Source organism: Oreochromis niloticus, linkage group LG13, assembly GCF_001858045.2.
Source record: "Oreochromis niloticus isolate F11D_XX linkage group LG13, O_niloticus_UMD_NMBU, whole genome shotgun sequence".
Taxonomy (NCBI): domain Eukaryota; kingdom Metazoa; phylum Chordata; class Actinopteri; order Cichliformes; family Cichlidae; genus Oreochromis; species Oreochromis niloticus.
In genome coordinates this window covers 1,791,866-1,809,073 of record NC_031978.2, presented here as the reverse complement: position 1 = coordinate 1,809,073, position 17,208 = coordinate 1,791,866, and the positions used below count along the sequence as shown (strand labels likewise).

The following is a 17,208-nucleotide window of genomic DNA, read 5'->3' as shown; positions in this document are numbered from 1 at the left end:
GTCGGCATAATGTTCGAGTCATCGACTAATAGAGTATAATTCAAATGTTACTGAACAAAACTCCCATTGAAAACAGTTGTTTTTCCAAAATAAAAACTTAAATTGCACTGTTCCAAATTATTAAGCACACAGAGTTTCAAAACATTTTAAAGACTGTAGAGAATTGAAAATGGTCATTTGTCAAATTTGCAGCATGAGGAGATCATATGTACTGAAATCAAAAGCTATTTCAATCAAAAACATCTTAACAGGTCAAGTTACATATTAACATAGGCCCCTTATTTGATAGCAGTTTTACAATTCTTGCATCCATGGAACTTGTGAGTTTTTGGAAAGTTTCTGCTTGAATGTCTTTGCAGGATGTCAGAATAGCCTCCCAGAGCTGTGAACTGCCCCCCATCCTCATAGTTTTTTGCTTGAGGATGCTCCAAAGGTTCTCAGTAGGATTGCGGTCAGGGAAGAATCGGGGCCACACCATGAGTTCCTCTCCTTTTATGCCGATAGCAGCCAATGATGCAGAGGTGTTCCTTGTAGCATGAGATGGTGCATTGTCTTGCATGAAGATGGTTTTATTGCGGAAAGGATGGTTCTTCTTTTTCTACCATGGAAGAAAGTGGTCAGTCAGAAACTCCACATACTTTGCAGAGGTCAAAACAAGACTCCACCACCTGCTTGCTGACGACGCAGCCTTGTTGGGACATGGTGGCCGTCCACCAACCATCCACCACTGCATCCATCTGGACCATCCAGGGTTGCACTGCACTCGTCAGTGAACAGGACTGTTTGAAAATTAGTCTTCATGTAGCTCTGGGCTCACTGCAGCTGTTTCTGCTGTGAGCATTGGTTAGGAGTGGCCAAATAGAAGGTTTATGCACAACTGCAAGTCTCTGGAGGATCCTACACCTTGATGTTCGCAGGGCTCCAGAGGCACCAGCAGCTTCAAATATATGTTTGCAGCTTTGTAATGGCCTTTCAGCAGCTGGTCTCTTAATCTGATGCATTTGTCTGGCAGGAACCTTCATCATTGTGCCTTTATCTGCACGAGCCCATGCGTGCTCTGACTCAGCCACAAATCTCTTACATTATGGTGATCACACTTAAGTTTTTGTGAAATATCTAAGGTTTTCATTAGTGTCCAAGGCATTCAACTATTTCACGCTTTTCAGCAGCAGAGATCATTTTTCTTTCCTATATTGCTTGAAAATGGTGGCCTGCTTAATAATGTGGAACATCCTTCTTTAGGGGTTTCTCCTTTAATTGGGCTCACCTGGCAAACTAATGATCACAGGTGTCCGAGACGGATTCCAGTGATCCAAAGAGCCCTGAGACACAATTCCATCCATTGAGTTTAATTGACAAACAACTTATGCAATCTTTATGCCACTTAAACACAATTTGCATAATAATTTGGAACGCGGTGTAAAGACAGCCACTGTTGGAGGTGTCGACACGGTGATCTGATCCATTCACGACCTGCAGACTTTACATCAAACAGCCTGTGAGAACATAGATATACGACTTTCATTCACAGTGAGCTGAATCCCTTCATGAAACATTTCACATTTCATCGACTAACGCAGGAAATTACAATCAGAACAAACTCGTGCTGCAGACAAATATTGGTGTGTTTGAAACACACAACCGGGTATCTATCACACCGACACGGGGTGAACAGAAATGTGCTGATCAGGATGATTCAGACGTGATGCTGGGGCTTAAAAGCAGACGGAGGGGTGCTGATCTGATTCACGCTTGGACCTGAGTCCTCAGTGAAACAAACTGCAGCGTCAGCATTTGGCCGTTTGTTTCCGCCTTCCTACCCCCCCCCCGGCTCCAATATGTCGCTGCTGCCTCCAGCAGCTCGGCCAGGTAACAAACCGTCTGTGCAGATCTGCACGCCAAGCACACGTCCCGCAGAGGAATCAGCGTTTAGCGCTTTTGCTTTTTTGCTTTGAAAGGATAAAATCAGCCTGCAGGACACAGCAGGAGGAAACATCAACACCTGAGCACAAAGATCACCCGGACAAGCCGCACTCGTCACTTAAATCAAAGCCCAAACGAAAACCTGCAGGACGAACAACACGCGAACACAAAGGGTCCACCACAGACTGTACGGGAGCAACACTCAGCTGATAATCAGGAACATCCAATCAAAATCCGAGACGTTCATTGGCTCTGTTAGTACAGTGACATCACAGCAGCATTTTACTGGTCTGATGAGGTCATTAAAAAAACCCAGCACAAACACGGTCCACAGGTCCAGTTCAGGTGAAGCTAGCAGACAGCAAGCAGCTACAGCCACCTGTGTCACCATCCACCTGCCAGCCAAAGAGGACACGCCCCTAATAATGCTAACTTTAATACAACTTAAACAGTTGTAGTGAGGGGGAATTATCTCTAGAGAACAATCAGTGTGTGCATCAGGTTATAAATGCTGGAAAGATTTAACATGGGAGTCAATGGGGACAGACTCACTGCTGCCACTGCTGGACTGTAGAGGAACTGCAGCGCTTTAGCCCCGAATTTCCAGAATCAACAATTGAAAAAGTTTGATATTTGCAGCTTGAAGCCTTTAAAAATGAGCTCTGTGGTGTTTTACATGCTGTGTTCATACACCTGTGCTGCTCATACTACGCATGCATAATAACATCAACGTTTTCTAATAACTCACACGTGAGTGACCAAAGTAAAATGAAGTCCGAGTGTGCGAGGCTTTCTTGGAAAGGTGGATGTTCTGAGCAGCAGCAGCAGGAGGAGGATGATGATGATATTGATGGAGTGTGAGCAGCTGCTTGTTACTACGATCTTCTTCCTCTTCACTTTGCCTTCATCACATCGAAGCCGCGGTGCGTCCCTTCAGCACTGATGTCTCTCCGGTCCGCCACCTCACATCGGCGCGGCGCCCCACAGGCTCGCTCTGTTTGATCCATGAGGTTTGACGTGACCGGGCAGACGGACAGCTGCAGGGTCCAACAGGTGCAGGAGTCAGGAGGACGCGTGTGTTCACGGTCTGACGCACACCTGAGGCAGGTAGTTACCTCCCACAGACTCTTTGATGTTGATCCAAGAAGTCGGAGCTCCGGTTTTGCCGAGCGGAATTCTGGGACTAATGGGTGTCTGAGAAACTGGAATATAATGATGAGCAGCAGCTTTGTTCACATGATGTCCCACACCTGCAAAGGTGCGTGTGTTTGTGTGGTGACCTCTGACCTCTGCCGCTCAGCCTCTAAGCTCATAACGAACGCTGTCACTTCAGCAGCACAGACCGCCAGCCTCACCACGAGGGGTTAACGAGTCAGCCTGTTTACACCGATAATTACCACCCTCCCTCCTCCACCCTCCCTCCTCCACCCTCCCTCCTCCACCCTCCTCCTACCAATGAGTCATTAACAAGCGCTGCCTTCAGTCTGGGAGGCGACGCTGCTGCACGCGCTCATTACAGCCTCACTCAAAGAAGTGGCGCAGATCAGCCGGGCTGTTATTAGCGAGGGTGTGACGGACGGCGGACCTGTGTTGTTTACCTGCTGCAGTGCCAGCTGATTGGCTCAAAGGCACTGTGGTGAAAGTGCAAGGCTGTGCAGCGGCGAGCATTTTAAGAGACAGGGCGTCACGACGGGACGGTGAACGGCTCGTCTGGAGGACGTGTTTACATCAGTCAGACCTCCGCTGACTCACAGAAGGTTAAACCAAACCACCACCAGCGCCATCATGTATTTAGAGCTTAGAGGTCATTCAGTTAATGAGCACCGTTCAGACTGTTATTACAGAAGAAGCACTGAATACACACAAACCTCACACGACGACGCAAACATGTGCAACAGCTTTAATTCAACACATTATGAAGTCGAATAAAGGCATATAAAGACCATCCAACCAACCAACCATCCATCCATCCATCCATCCATCCATCCAACCAACCATCCATCCATCCATCCATCCATCCAACCAACCAACCATCCATCCATCCATCCATCCAACCAACCAACCATCCATCCATCCATCCATCCAACCAACCAACCAACCAACCATCCATCCATCCATCCATCCATCCATCCAACCAACCATCCATCCATCCGTCCTCTTCCACTTGTCTTTATTAGGGCCATCACTATGGACACTGTGTCATGGGGCTAACACAAAGAGAAAAAAGTCACCAGTTAACCTAACCCCACTAATTGCAGGTGTTTGGACTGTGGGAGAACACACAAACTCCACACAGAAAGGCCCCGCCCACACGGTGGCCTAAACCCAGGACCTTCTTGCTGTGAGGTGACAGCGACGCATGTGTTTCAGCTCTAAAACACGGCCTTTAAACTCAACAGGTGTTTTCCTGAGTTTCTTTTCCTGCACAAGACCAACAATAACAACAACATTAATCATCTTCATCATCATCGCAGTCTCTATTAAGCGTAAGTTGTGAAAAAATGTGAAGCCTGTAATTACTGACTCCATATAAATTTGATCTATTTGAAGATTAAAGTCTTTTAAGCTTCTGGAAATGAGTGTGTGTGTGTGTGTGTGCGTGCGTGCGTGCGTGCGTGCGCGTGCGTGTGTGTGCGTGCGTGCGTGCGTGTGTGTGTGTGTGCGTGCGTGTGTGCGTGTGCCTGCGTGTGTGTGTGCGTGTGTGCGTGCGTGTGCCTGCGTGTGTGTGTGCGTGTGTGCGTGCGTGTGCCTGCGTGCGTGTGTGTGTGTGTGCGTGCGTGTGCCTGCGTGTGTGTGTGCGTGTGTGCGTGCGTGCGTGTGCGTGCGTGTCTGCGTCTGCGTGTGTGTGTGTGTGTGTGTGTGTGTGTGTGTGTATGTGTATGTCGCGCTGTCCGAGCAGCGCATTTTGTAATTTAATGCTGTCGAAAAGAAGCGTTACACTTAGGAAACATCTGACTTCTGAGTCACTGATTCCACAGAAAGTACCACACACACACGCACACACACACACACCTATCTGTTGTGCAAAGCTAAAATAACAGGGACGTATCAGACACCCTTGACGAGATCTGAAGTGATATAAATTTCCCAAACTTCCAAATAGACTCGTCCCAGTACCCCTGTGACACCTGAGCTGCTTTAAACTGGGCATAAACACGTACTGTTTAGCTCAGGAATATTAAGTAAACTGCACTTGCACTTATTTTTATAAGTGCAAGATTCTTAGTTCGAAACAGACAAACAACACAAAGTACAATACTAATAAATGATAGTCCCTTTAAACAGCTTATACTTTCTATTTTAACATTTTCACAGGATTAATACAGTGCTCTGATAATGTGTGTGTGTGTGTGTGTGTGTGTGTGTGTGGGAGAGCCTGAAAGCTGGGGTCAAAGGTCAGAGAGTGAGGTGGTACCTGCAGAGCGCTGTTCAGGAAGCAGCTGTTCTGTCCCGGCTCGTTGCTCAGCCCTTTGCTGGGAGCGATGGACGTCATGGTGCGAGGTGTCAGGATTCCCTGTGTCCCAGCCCCACCTCCTCCTCCTCCTCCTCCGCTGACACCACTTCCACTGCTGCCTGATGCAAAGTAGTTCCTCTTCCACGACATATTCCCAGTTTGTTCTCGGCCTCTCTCCCTGTAGGGATCAACTTCCTGTCGAGTATTCTCGCTTCAGTGCAGATTGATCCATTTCCTCCAGCCAAGAGGGGGCAGAGATAAAAATATCCGAAGGACGTGACGTCAAACAGGAACGTTAGCGTCCAATAAAACATAAAAAACAATAAATCATCTGAACGTTTGACATTTATCAGTTATATAAAATTTCTCACTTCAGTATTTCAGGGAATAAAAGGCTTCACATTCTTAATGAGCATCTGTTTATAGGGTGAATATTCCAAACGCACAATTCCCAGTATTCCCCAAATACTCTGCTGTGTAATCCCAGGAATCCCGCCTCTCCATCCGCCCTTCAAACCATCAGCAAGAGCAGGTCATCCTCATCGCCTTGGCCACGGGGCTGAGGTCGGACACACACTCTGGTCAGAGGTCAGAGGTCAAACCCAGGCAGCCAATCAGAACACACCTGCTGGAGAGAAAGAGGACAGAGAGGCTTTAGAGGAGGACCTTATTTACCGTCGCGCTCGTTCAGCGCTCCTCTCAGTGATGGAAACATGAACAGATGAATGCTCTGACACGCACACCCAACCTTTTGCTCATCAAACGCTGAGACAAACGTCTCCGTCTCTGATATTCTGTGTGGACCGACTGAGCCTGACGGGATGAAGAAACTGAAATGTCCCGAGAGCAGCGCCCAGCTCCACCACACAACACGAAGGGTGCTGTAAAGCAGCTCGGGGTGCTGCGACATCCCCAAAGCTCACAGGAAGGACTTCACCACAATAGAAACTTGTAAAAACTTTGTGTGCACCCATCGCCTCGACCCCTGCTACCAAACCCTGCTTTATTCTGCAGCTCCATTTGATGAGCTCGTGAGCGCCCCCTATGGGACAGGAAGAGCATGCGTTTGATTCTATTAGACGTTAACACTTAAATCTAAATGACAGTAAAACACTTCCTGCTGTTTAAAGCCCAGCAGGGCCTCAGCTGACGTGTAACAACCTCCAGATTTAAAACACGTGCACAGTTACTGATGACATCAGCAGAAGCGCAGCACGGCCCAAGCTGTGTGCAAACTGCAGGAGCAGAGACATGAAGGTGTGCTGGGTAATGACAGGCTGTGGAAGGCTGTCATTACTCTGTAATAACTGGCCTGTGAAGCTCCTCTAAGACCCCAGACTGAGATAATGTTAGGCCTGTGCAGTGCAGATGCTGTAATGACTCGAGGAATCCTCCTCCTCCTCCTCACTGCAGTCGCCCCCTCTCCACTCCTTCTGCCCACACCTCCCTCGCTCACTCTCAGTATTGTTCTCCCACACAGAGGCTTCACCTGGACATGCTGCACAGGTGTGTGAACACAGCTCAGGTATAACAGAGAGAGCAAGATTAAGACAGACGAGATGTGAAGATATACAGATGTTAGAAAACCAGACGTGAAACACAGAAAGAGGTGGAGCCAGGTCGATGAGGGAAATGGGCTTAACGCCAGAGCCCCGGGCTCAGATTTGGGCCTAATGACCTTTAACACCACCCTGTCCAGACTGGAGCTTTGATCCTGATCACGTCCTCATTGGTTAAACCGGACCCAGGCTAAAGTCGGGGCTTCACCTTTGAGCCTGAAAACGAGCTGCTGTGCTGCCGCTCAGGCGGGGTTCAGTTTGATTAGACCCTCCAACTTCCAAATTCTGTAGTGCACCATCATCATGCTACACCCTCAAAGGCTAATGTAGATCTGTGAGTTGGCGTGGAGGACGTCGTTTCCTCTCCTACGCAGCGCTCTTATGAAACAGATGTACCACAGCCAGGCGGGTTTGCACATTTAATCATTAACTGTCAGACTCGATGGGCGTTCCGGCGGGCGGAGCGATGCTCCTTCTGAAGCGTTTCCCTCTTTAGCCTCGGCTGTTTCCATGCAAACTGCCCACTAAAGCCAAACACTCACAAACAGGTTATGAGTCACACTGTCTGCATGTTCAACAGCTCACTGAGCTCAGCACGCGCTCGCCAGCACGCCTCACACGACCAGCACCACCTGCACCAACCTCCTGGTTCACAAAGGATCAATGCAAAGGTTTGGAGCAGGGTTCGGGTTATGGAAGGGTTACAAAGCGCAGTGCTGTCTGAAGTGGTGTGTGTCTGTGTGTGTGTGTGCTAATCTGCAGGTCAGAGCAGAGGGAGGTGAGGAGGGATTAGCCTGATCAGACGCGTCTGTCTGGTCAGGATTACGCCGTCTGTCTGCGGGTGTTTCTGTGCAGGACCGAGTCTCTGTGTGGACACTTTTCCAAAGAAGCCATGACAGGTTCAGAACTGGGACCGGTTTCACAAAGTCCAACTGAGTACAGAGTCAGGCGGGCGTTTGAATTCACCTTGCTGAGGTCAGAGGTGTTCTCTGTGTGGCTGTAAGCCCGAGGGTTAGAAGGTTACAGTGAAGCAAACAGCGTGGGCTGCATCATCAGCGAACCACTGCTGTGATTTCTGCCTTACAACACGTACAGCTTTGTTTATGATCTAAGAGGGTTCAAATGATTTTAGCGTGGTGAGTGCAAACTACTGACTCTGCAGCAGTGAAATGTTATTTAACGAAAAAGAAGAAGAGTAAAAGGCAGGCTGAGAGACAGCGAGGAGCTCGTGGAGCTTAAGTAACTCGAGTGAAACCCCAACGACTCGCCTCACTTCCTGCACAGAAAACTAAAATGCGACACGAGGACCAAACGACACATTCATGCTGCCGATTTCTGAGCAGCATCTTCTAATCCGGTTCTCCCAAACACATCTGACAAATACATACAGCAGGTAAACCAGCAGGTGGTGCTGCAGCTATCATTCCATCCAAGACATTTTTCTCGATGAAAGCGGCTCCAGCACACTGAGACACACCGAGGCACTGAGGGTCACTGCGCTGTGGACATCCAGGCTGCAGTTCTTCTAACGTCCACCGGAGGCTCCAGCAGGGAGTCAGGCTCACCGCAGAAAGCGTGTGAGTCAGTGAGGGACACAAGTTTCAGTTATCTGATAAATCCTGAGCTTAGCCCATCTAATGAGGTCTTAGTCCACCACAATTCTTTTCTCAGGCTTAAAAATAATGAAGTGGGCGGAGCTCGAGGCCTACAGGTGATGACAGAGTGACTAATGAAAACTCCAAAGTTTACCAGCAAACAGGTGAAACAAAGAAAACCAATTGCATCGCCCGCTCTGACACTTTTAGGGTGTTTGGGGTTTTACCTGTAGACTAACTTCCTGTTAGCGATTAGCGGCTCGCTGCAGCGTGTGAACCTGCACGGCACAGGTTGGAGGTCATTTCCTCTCCCGGTGAGTGCCGAGGCTGATTTGCTGTAAAACTGGTTATGTAACAAAACAGCAGTGTGTCGCTTTAAAGCCACACACACACACACACTCACACACAGCCACACTCACACACACACACAGCCACACTCACACACACACACTGATATAATCACCTCTAATTCAGCAGGCTGGCTTGGTGCTGCCTGCGTGCAGCCACTGTGCAGCCTGACCGCGGCTGCACTGGGAGCACTGGGCAGAGTGGGGGTGCTGGGATGAAGCCGGGCGGGAAGCATTGATTCGATTCAGTCTGTGAGCTCACGCCTCGTTTTCAGACTTGCAGCTCCTCATCAGCGAGCAAAAACAACCAAACCCAGAGAGCCCCTGCACGGCAGGTCGGACCGTTCAGCTCCGGGACTGATGCCACGACACAAACCGCAGCGCAGGTGGAGGGGTGATGGCTCGCCTCCACCTCATACTTTGCACTCACACACACATTCAGACGAAAGCGTGGGGACGTCAGTGTGCTCAGATTTGGACTGTCGGGGACGGTCTTCCTTATCAAGACCTTCAAAGACACTCCATCTGCTCCACTTCGAGGGCAGGGGGTGGTCCTTGCTCTGGCACATGCACCGGTCCTCCACCTGCTGCCGTCCCAGATGGTGGAGATGGAACGCGAGGGGATTGGGCCACGAGTGAAAAGATCTCTGTCGAACACGGCTCAGCACTCACATGTTTTTGTTTACATGTAAATAAAGTTTTTTAAACTTTTGCTTTAACTGCACGGGGAGGGCGGGGTTCTGGTTTGGGCTCTTTTTGAGTTTTTTTGGTCTCTGAGACTCTTTAAAAGCGATTCACCAAATAAACAAAGACCACAATGAAGTTAAGAAATGAACGATGACATAAATAAATACAAATATTAAAACAATAAGTTGTGATCAATATTTGGCTGTTTGAAGCTCATTTCAACTTATTAACCGAAAGTCATTTTAAATCTGCTTATATTTATTATGCCAAACATTACATACAATAATACATACAACACAGCTATGTTTTTGTAATTTGATATTTTAGTGATTTTAATGCTAATTTTTAATATAAAGTACCATAAAAATAATTGACAGGCAGTAAACCAGGTGATTTATCATCGTTGGAATTAAATAGTAATAACAATAAATAAGCACTAAAACTTCATTCTTGAGCTTATTTGATTTTTTAAATGTGATTTATTTTGTCTGCTTCGGTGCTCCGTAGACGGCCTTAGACGGAGGCTGTACCCGTTGCTGTGCCTGGATCTTTGCCCACAGGATGAATCTAATAAACGCTCTGTGATGTTTTCAGGCTGCTGGAACAAATCGATTGAAGCTCGATTCATGTAAAAGTGCAGATTCTCGGGTCCTGCGGGACTCCCTGGAGCCTCCGCTCAACATTTATTCATCATATTAAAGTCAATACTTGTAAAAATGAAACGTGCCAGACGCAGAAAATACTCAATAACGAGGAGGTGATGGACGGCAGTGAGAAGAGGAGGAGGACGCGGTTTCTTTAAAGGCGTTTAACGGCGGCCGAGCTTAAATCTGTGCAGATCCTCGTTAACACGCTCTCCGGGCAGACCCGGCGTCGCTGACCTGCTTGGCAGCTCGTCTGGAGGAAGATTTGGGGCCTAATGACTAAAAAGGAGAGCTCATGAATATACAGCCGTCCTTCAGCGCCGCCACGGCCCCAAAATAACTCTGAGAAATTGGGAATGTGGAGCACTTCAATCACTTAATTCCACTCAGTGAAAGGAGGAATTAGCTTCTTGTCGTCTCCCCCGTGAGGCTCTCAGACGAGCCGAGGACGGCGGCCCCGGCAGCTCTCAGAGCGGCTGCTTTTTAAACACCAGCAGCAGAAAAAAAGCCGCCTGCTGTCACTCCCATGAATTCAAATCATGTTTTATTCACGATCGGTCCAAAAAATGATGTTTACATGTCGTAAAGTCGGCAGGTTTGGCAGCAGAGTGATGCAGACGATGATGTACATCAGCTGCATTAGTGAGTCAGTGCAGGCGTGTGGCTAACGTTAGCGGTGTTTCCTCATTTTAAAGTTGATTAAAAGCGACACATCGATGCACCTGATGAAAACACAGATTATTGTCTGCGATGAAAAGAATCCTGTTTCAGTCGAGGGAACCAGGGCGGTGTTAACTTCAGGGCGGCGGCACTGATCCAGTGTCTCACAGACGTTTCAGCCAATCACAGGAACTGAAACGCCAGCATTAGCCTGTAAATGAACTACGCCGTGGACACATGACTGCTCACTGCACCATCTTGTGGTACAAAGTGGTATCACACCAAAGTACAGCCCGGCCCTTTCTCCACACTTCGGCTGACATCACTGCGGCACAATGCAGACGTTTTCCTTTCTGCTCACTTTGGAAGGTTTTTAACTATTTCAAAGACAGATATTTAAAATAAGCAGCGCTAGCAACCCCAACATTCTCATTTAGCCTGTCATTAGCAAACTGCCAAACTTTGCTGAGACCTGTGAGACCTTCAGAGGTCACGAGTGGGGTTCTCGCAGATGCACGCTTCACGCTGGAGAATATTTACAGCTCGTCTCAGGCTTTGAGTTCATTGTAATTATTAAAATTACAGATTTATAATTTCCTTTCAGTTTGTTCATCGTTTCAAGGAAGCGCGTCGTAACGCTGGTTTTAAAACGTGCTGTACAAACAAACTTTATTATCACTGTTATTATCTGTTTGTGTCTGAGGTGGAAAATCGTTTTATTGCACGTCTAACGTGTTCTTCATTCCCTGATCAAAAATCTACAGATTTCAAAGGAAAGTCTGAATATTTTCCAACAACACTGCAACTTTAGAAGCTGTTACACACACATAACAATAACAGCGCCATGGTTAATTACTCTCCCAGCTCTCACTCACATGTCTTATCTGCAGTCCGCTGTTGGGATGTCAGCCTCAGATGTAATGATCAGTGATGATGATGCTGCTGCTCTGGTTTCACTTCAGAAACAGGACTTTAGAGCTTCTAACTCACAAACTTTTCCCCTGTGAGCGCTTCAGCCGTTTCCCGTCATCACACCCTCTCCTCTCAAAGTATTGTTCTAATTTTCACTCTCCTACATTCCTCACAGCAGCAGCAGCTCCATCAGTTCAGTGAATCAACAGTAAATCATCCAGACTGGGAGGAGCTCTTCCTCCTCCTCCTCCTCCTCCTGTTCTTTCAGCACATTATTTTCCCATGAATACTGCTGAATAATGTTCTTTAATTTAAACCTCAGTGGCCGCCCCGGCACACTACATAACTCACATTTCCTGCAGGACAATGAGAGCTGCTGCACCTCCAAAACTTCCCTGAGAGGTGGAGATGCTTAAGCCTGACGGAGCTGCAGTAAAACCAGACCTACCTACAGGTTGTTTTACTCCGATTAAACCTGCCTCTGTTCACGATGATTCATTAAACCACAATAGGTGACCACCCATGTGTGGAACATGACAGCAGCTAGTTTTGTAGTTTTTGGCTCTGAAATCTCGTTTGTTACACGAAAATCTAAGAAACCACTCGTTCCATCGCATTTTGTCGCACAGCGCCAAACTCCATGTAAAAATCTGGCACTTTAAAGTTTCTGTGCTTGCTAAGTACAGTACACAAGGTAAATAATATTTAAGAAATGCCGTTTTAAATAATCGGGAACTGCTCTTTAATTCGGCTGACTCAGTTCCAGGCCACACTTACATTTCATAACCAAACAGATCTCTTTAAAAGTCCCAGCCTGTTGTTCCCGGTGATGAAGAGCAGCAAGGATCCACGGATGGAGTTGGGATCGATGACATAAAGATGAGGACCGGTGTGTACGCGGTGTGTGTGTGACCTCGACACACGGAGTCGGGATCAAACCCGAAATGTGCGCAGAAACAGCGAGGCAGTGCGGCGGAAAACGCGCAGTTTTTAACCGGAGTCTGGCGCACCGCACCGGGGCTGCATTACATCACTTCTAGCAAACTTCACAGGAGAACAATGAGAGCGAAGCGGCTTCCTCGGGCCGGGCTGACCCGGGCACAGCCTCCAGCTGGCAGCACGGAAGCACGGACTCCGGCCAGACGGGGAGCCCGGCAGCGCCAGCGGGTCCCGGTTGTGCCCGGTACCGACAGCCCGATGACGCTGCTGCGTTTGGAGGCTCGAGCCGAACGCGCAGGCGAGAAAGCGGAAACACGGAAGCGTGAAAGGAGCTCACCTGTGGCCGGAGCAGCGAGGCAGAGCCCGGGGGAAGGCGGCCGGCGTGTCCGGGGAAGGAGCAGCGGCGGCGGAGGTTATTGTGTTTGAAGCGGCAGGACGGAGGGGGAGGGGTTACTACCTGCAGGACGGGGCGCGAGCACCAGCGCGTGCGCCGGTGCATGGTGTGTGAGCACGTGAGCGCGTGCGTGCGTAGGAGACGGAGGCTTCCGAGGACTGCTGCTGCTCCTCAGGGTGATTCAAGTAAAAGTCAAGTAAAGGTCCTTTACTAAACCGGGAAAAACACCGGAACTAAGCTCCGGTAGGTCACGCTCATGTGTGTTACACCTGCAATAAAACACGTCATAAAGTGTGCACGCTCAGCCGCTGAGCCAGCATTACCTGTATATAAATGATGGACATTTTTGCTGCCAAGACAGAAGAGACCTATTAGAACAAGAGGGTGGAGTTACAGACACTGTTAGTACAGTGACCTCACAGCAGCCATGTTATTGGTCACATGATGTCATTAAAAAGGCTCCAGCAGCACAAACACGAAGCTAGCAGCTACAGCTGTCTGTGTCACCATCCAACTGTCAGTCACAGAGGCCACGCCCCCAATAATCATTTGTCTCTGCCTCCTGAAACGAACCCCTGATAAACTGTTAGTCTCTGTTCTCCACCATGTAAAACTGTGTCAGCTGCATATAGAGGTACTCTCCTTCTGTACATTCCTCTTTGACTTCCTCTTATTGCGTAACAAAACTTTAATATAGCTGTAATTAAGGTGGAAATTATTGTTTGTGTATCAGGCTGTAAACATGTTTATTTCTCAAAGTTTTAACATGGGAGTCTATGGGGGCTGACTCACGCTGGAGCCTCTGCTGGACACTAGATGAACTGCAGCTTTTGGGACTACAGCGCTGATGCTTTATAGTTATTGTTTCGCCCCCCAAATGTCCTCGAGTTTGCATATCTAACATTTTTTCTCACTCACTCTCACTAAGTAACACACGAGCAGCTTTTATAATGACGTTTGTTGTGAAAGTATGCTTTTACAGTAAATTTCTGGTACCGCCTGTTTCTTTAATCCATCATGTAAGAGCTGCTAAGGGACATTTGTTGTGTTTTTAAAAAATGATGAATGTTTTTGTGCTAAATGTGTCCTAACACTGGACCCTTTAGGGTATATTTAAAGTAAACACATGGATTTACTGTGAGATGCAGTATGATCGCATTTAAATAAAGTCATGAGCTTATCAGCACAGTTGTATCTGAAAACAAGAGACAAATCTGGGAGTGTGATGGTGAAAATAAAGACCTGCAAGCTGACTGTGCAGCACGCAGCAGTGCTGCACAGTCATCAGCAGACCATGTGCGTGCGTGTGTGTGTGTGTGTGTGTGTGTGTGTGTGTGTGTGTGTGTGTGTGTGTGTGAGGCTGTATTGATGAGGTTATTGATCACATTCGGAGCACAGGAGGACACGTCGGGCTCAGCTCTGACTGCAGGAGCTGCACAGGGCTCATGATGCACACGTTTAAACCATCATTCATGGTTTTACTCAGTAAAAGTCCTTTCAGATATCTGTTCCTCGAGTTGGCACACACACACTGACATGGACAGTTGAAGAAAATGTGGGGCCTGGGGCACAGCCATAGCAACCCCCCCCCCCACACACACACACACACACCACCCCACCCAAAACTTTCCATTTTCTAATGAATGTATAGAAACAGGGAAAAAAGAAAGCCCCAGAAAACACATTAAAATGCTGCCCCCTGGTGGTGAAAAACCAGAGGGTTATTACCACACTGCAGCTGGAGATGATTTTAATGATACATATACTGCTGTAGCTTTGTCTATAACAATCCAGCATCATAGATATTCAGTGGTGTCAAACATAAGGCCCGGGGGCCAGAACTGGTCCTGCACAGACCCCTATGTGGCCCACCGGGCAGTTTTGGAGAATATGAAGCATGACAGAGATTTTGGGCTTGTAACTGAGAGCTCCACCATGGCTATTCACACTTCATGACCAAAGCAACGAAGGAGCAGAAAAATAAGTCAAGTAAATGAGAGAAAAATCCTGTTTTTGACTTGGATGTGCGTCGCCCACGGTGTAAAATGAGTCTGACATGCCTGTACATCTCAACAGATTTAGATTTTTTGCTAAATATGATAACACAGAAATACATCAGCGAATAGATTAAAACTGGATTTGCCACAGTTTGTTACATTTTCAGCCTGACTTTTAGACCGAAAGGGTCACTTCCAGACTTCATACAGCTGCTTACATGGAAACAAATAAAACCGCAGCAAAACAAAATTAATTTATGGTTTTTATGTCACAGAGAAAATTGAAACTGAGTGACTTTATGAGTGGAAACAGCTGCAGTCCAGAAACAACAGCAGCAGCACTCGATGAACCCGAGGAAACACCGGCCCAGAGAAACGGTGCTCACAGAACACAGTCATCAAAGAGTCATTTAATATCAGAACGTAAAGACTTGTTTCTCCTTTCAGAGGATCCACTGCAGCCACGGTAAAAACAGGAGGAGGGCCGAGCAGTAATTCCACGCTCTTTAATGAAATAACAGGAGCGGCTCGGCTCATGTTTGGGTGGAGAACACGTCTGAACCGCAGCGCAGCCTCAAACATTCCTCTGCTGGGAGGAATCCGCCTGGCTCTCATTAAACTGGGCTGAACCGGAGCGCAGCAGCAGACGCTTCACGCTCACTTGCTCGTTTGTTTGCTTCTGACTTTTTAATTAAAAGCAGACGATGTCAATGTGAACATGCCGAAAGACTCTCTGCTGCCTCTCTTTCTTTCTTCTGCAGTTTCTATTCCTTAAAGTATTAAAGAGACTCTCGGGAAAGTGGAAGCACCTTAAAGCTGCAGTCTTTTTGATGGCCAGCAGGGGGCGATCTCTGAGCCGATTCACGGCTGACTGACTCAAGTTGGCAGGAGGGTGGTTTTCCACCCAGAGGGGGGTCAGAGAGAGCGGTAGAGAGGTCAAAGGTCACAGCACACAGACAACAGTGGTTAGAGGGAGTGTGTGGTTAAAGTGGACAGACGCCACGTTTTTACTGTCAAATGTGAGAGCTGAGCCTTTAAACCGTGAACACGTAAAATCTGTGAATCTTCTAACGCAGCCGTTCACAGGACTAATTCACAGCTCTCACCAATCAGATCGCTGCATTCGGCAGCAAGTGTGCCCAAAATGCACCCCGGTACTTAATCACTGACATTTTTCTGAACCAGGCTTTCTGACAAATGACCTTAATATAAACCGAATAAATCAGATTAGGAGGCGGGCTGTGTCAGCCGATGTTTTACTTCAGAGGTGCAAAGCATGAAGACTGTGAGCTCAGGACTCAGACCTGCAGGTCTCACAGTTTAAATCACAGCGAGGGGGAACAGCCAGGCTGATCTCAGATCTGAGTCTAACTGTACTGACGGGATATTTCCACCAGTGGAAACTGTCCAGCCTGTTTCTGAAGCTCCTGCTGAGATGTTCCACTGCTGAGTGACGCTTATCGCCACCAGCTGTGTTTATCCACGCCAAAAAAAGCCACAGTGTCCTCCGAGGGCTGCCACATCAGTCTAAAGTTATCTTCTCGTTCCTGTGTTTCACTGTCCTGCTATAGGGGGTAACAAGTGTCAGTAACCAGGTTTCAGCTCATTTACACACAGCGTGTTCATCAGAGAAAGCTGGCACAGATTTATACTATATCTGTTTGAGCCTGAAAGCTTCAGCAACAACGTCAAAGAAAAGATGAGAACAAAGGCTGGAAATCTGAAAACAGAGCGCACACGATGGGATCCAACATGGGACAGGGCTGTAAAGTTTCATTGGTTTAACAGCCTGAAGTGTGTGCCTACAGGGCTGGAAAAGCTGCAGTTCCTCTAGCATCCAGCAGAGGCAGCAGTGAGCCAGTGCTCATAGACTCCCATGTTAAAGCTTTTCAGCAGAAATAAACATGTTTACAGCCTGATACACAAACTGTTTGATCCCTGTAGATACTTTCACCTGTATTTTGTTTTACTCTAGTTTTTAAAGGGTTAGGGGTGCAGTAAACAATGCAGTTTGGGTGTTTTTACCTTCACTTGGCTTTTTCTCGAATGACCCTGAAGCAATGCCTTCTACACAAACTGCTTCGGCATCTACAGAAA

General features: G+C 47.7%; 1 protein-coding gene across 1 annotated transcript in view; it reads right to left on the bottom strand.

The window, feature by feature from the left end:
• Positions 1–14,230, bottom strand: part of LOC109194525 (inactive ubiquitin carboxyl-terminal hydrolase 54) — a 31,205-nt gene extending 16,975 nt beyond the window's left edge. The window contains exons 1-2 of the mRNA XM_019366659.2: positions 13,058–14,230; positions 5,339–6,005 (exon numbers count right to left, since the gene is read on the bottom strand). Coding sequence (XP_019222204.1) covers positions 5,339–5,527 — 189 coding nt within the window. The 5' untranslated portion in view covers positions 5,528–6,005; positions 13,058–14,230. The remainder of the gene's footprint in view (positions 1–5,338; positions 6,006–13,057) is intronic.
• Positions 14,231–17,208: the final 2,978 nt, after the last annotated feature.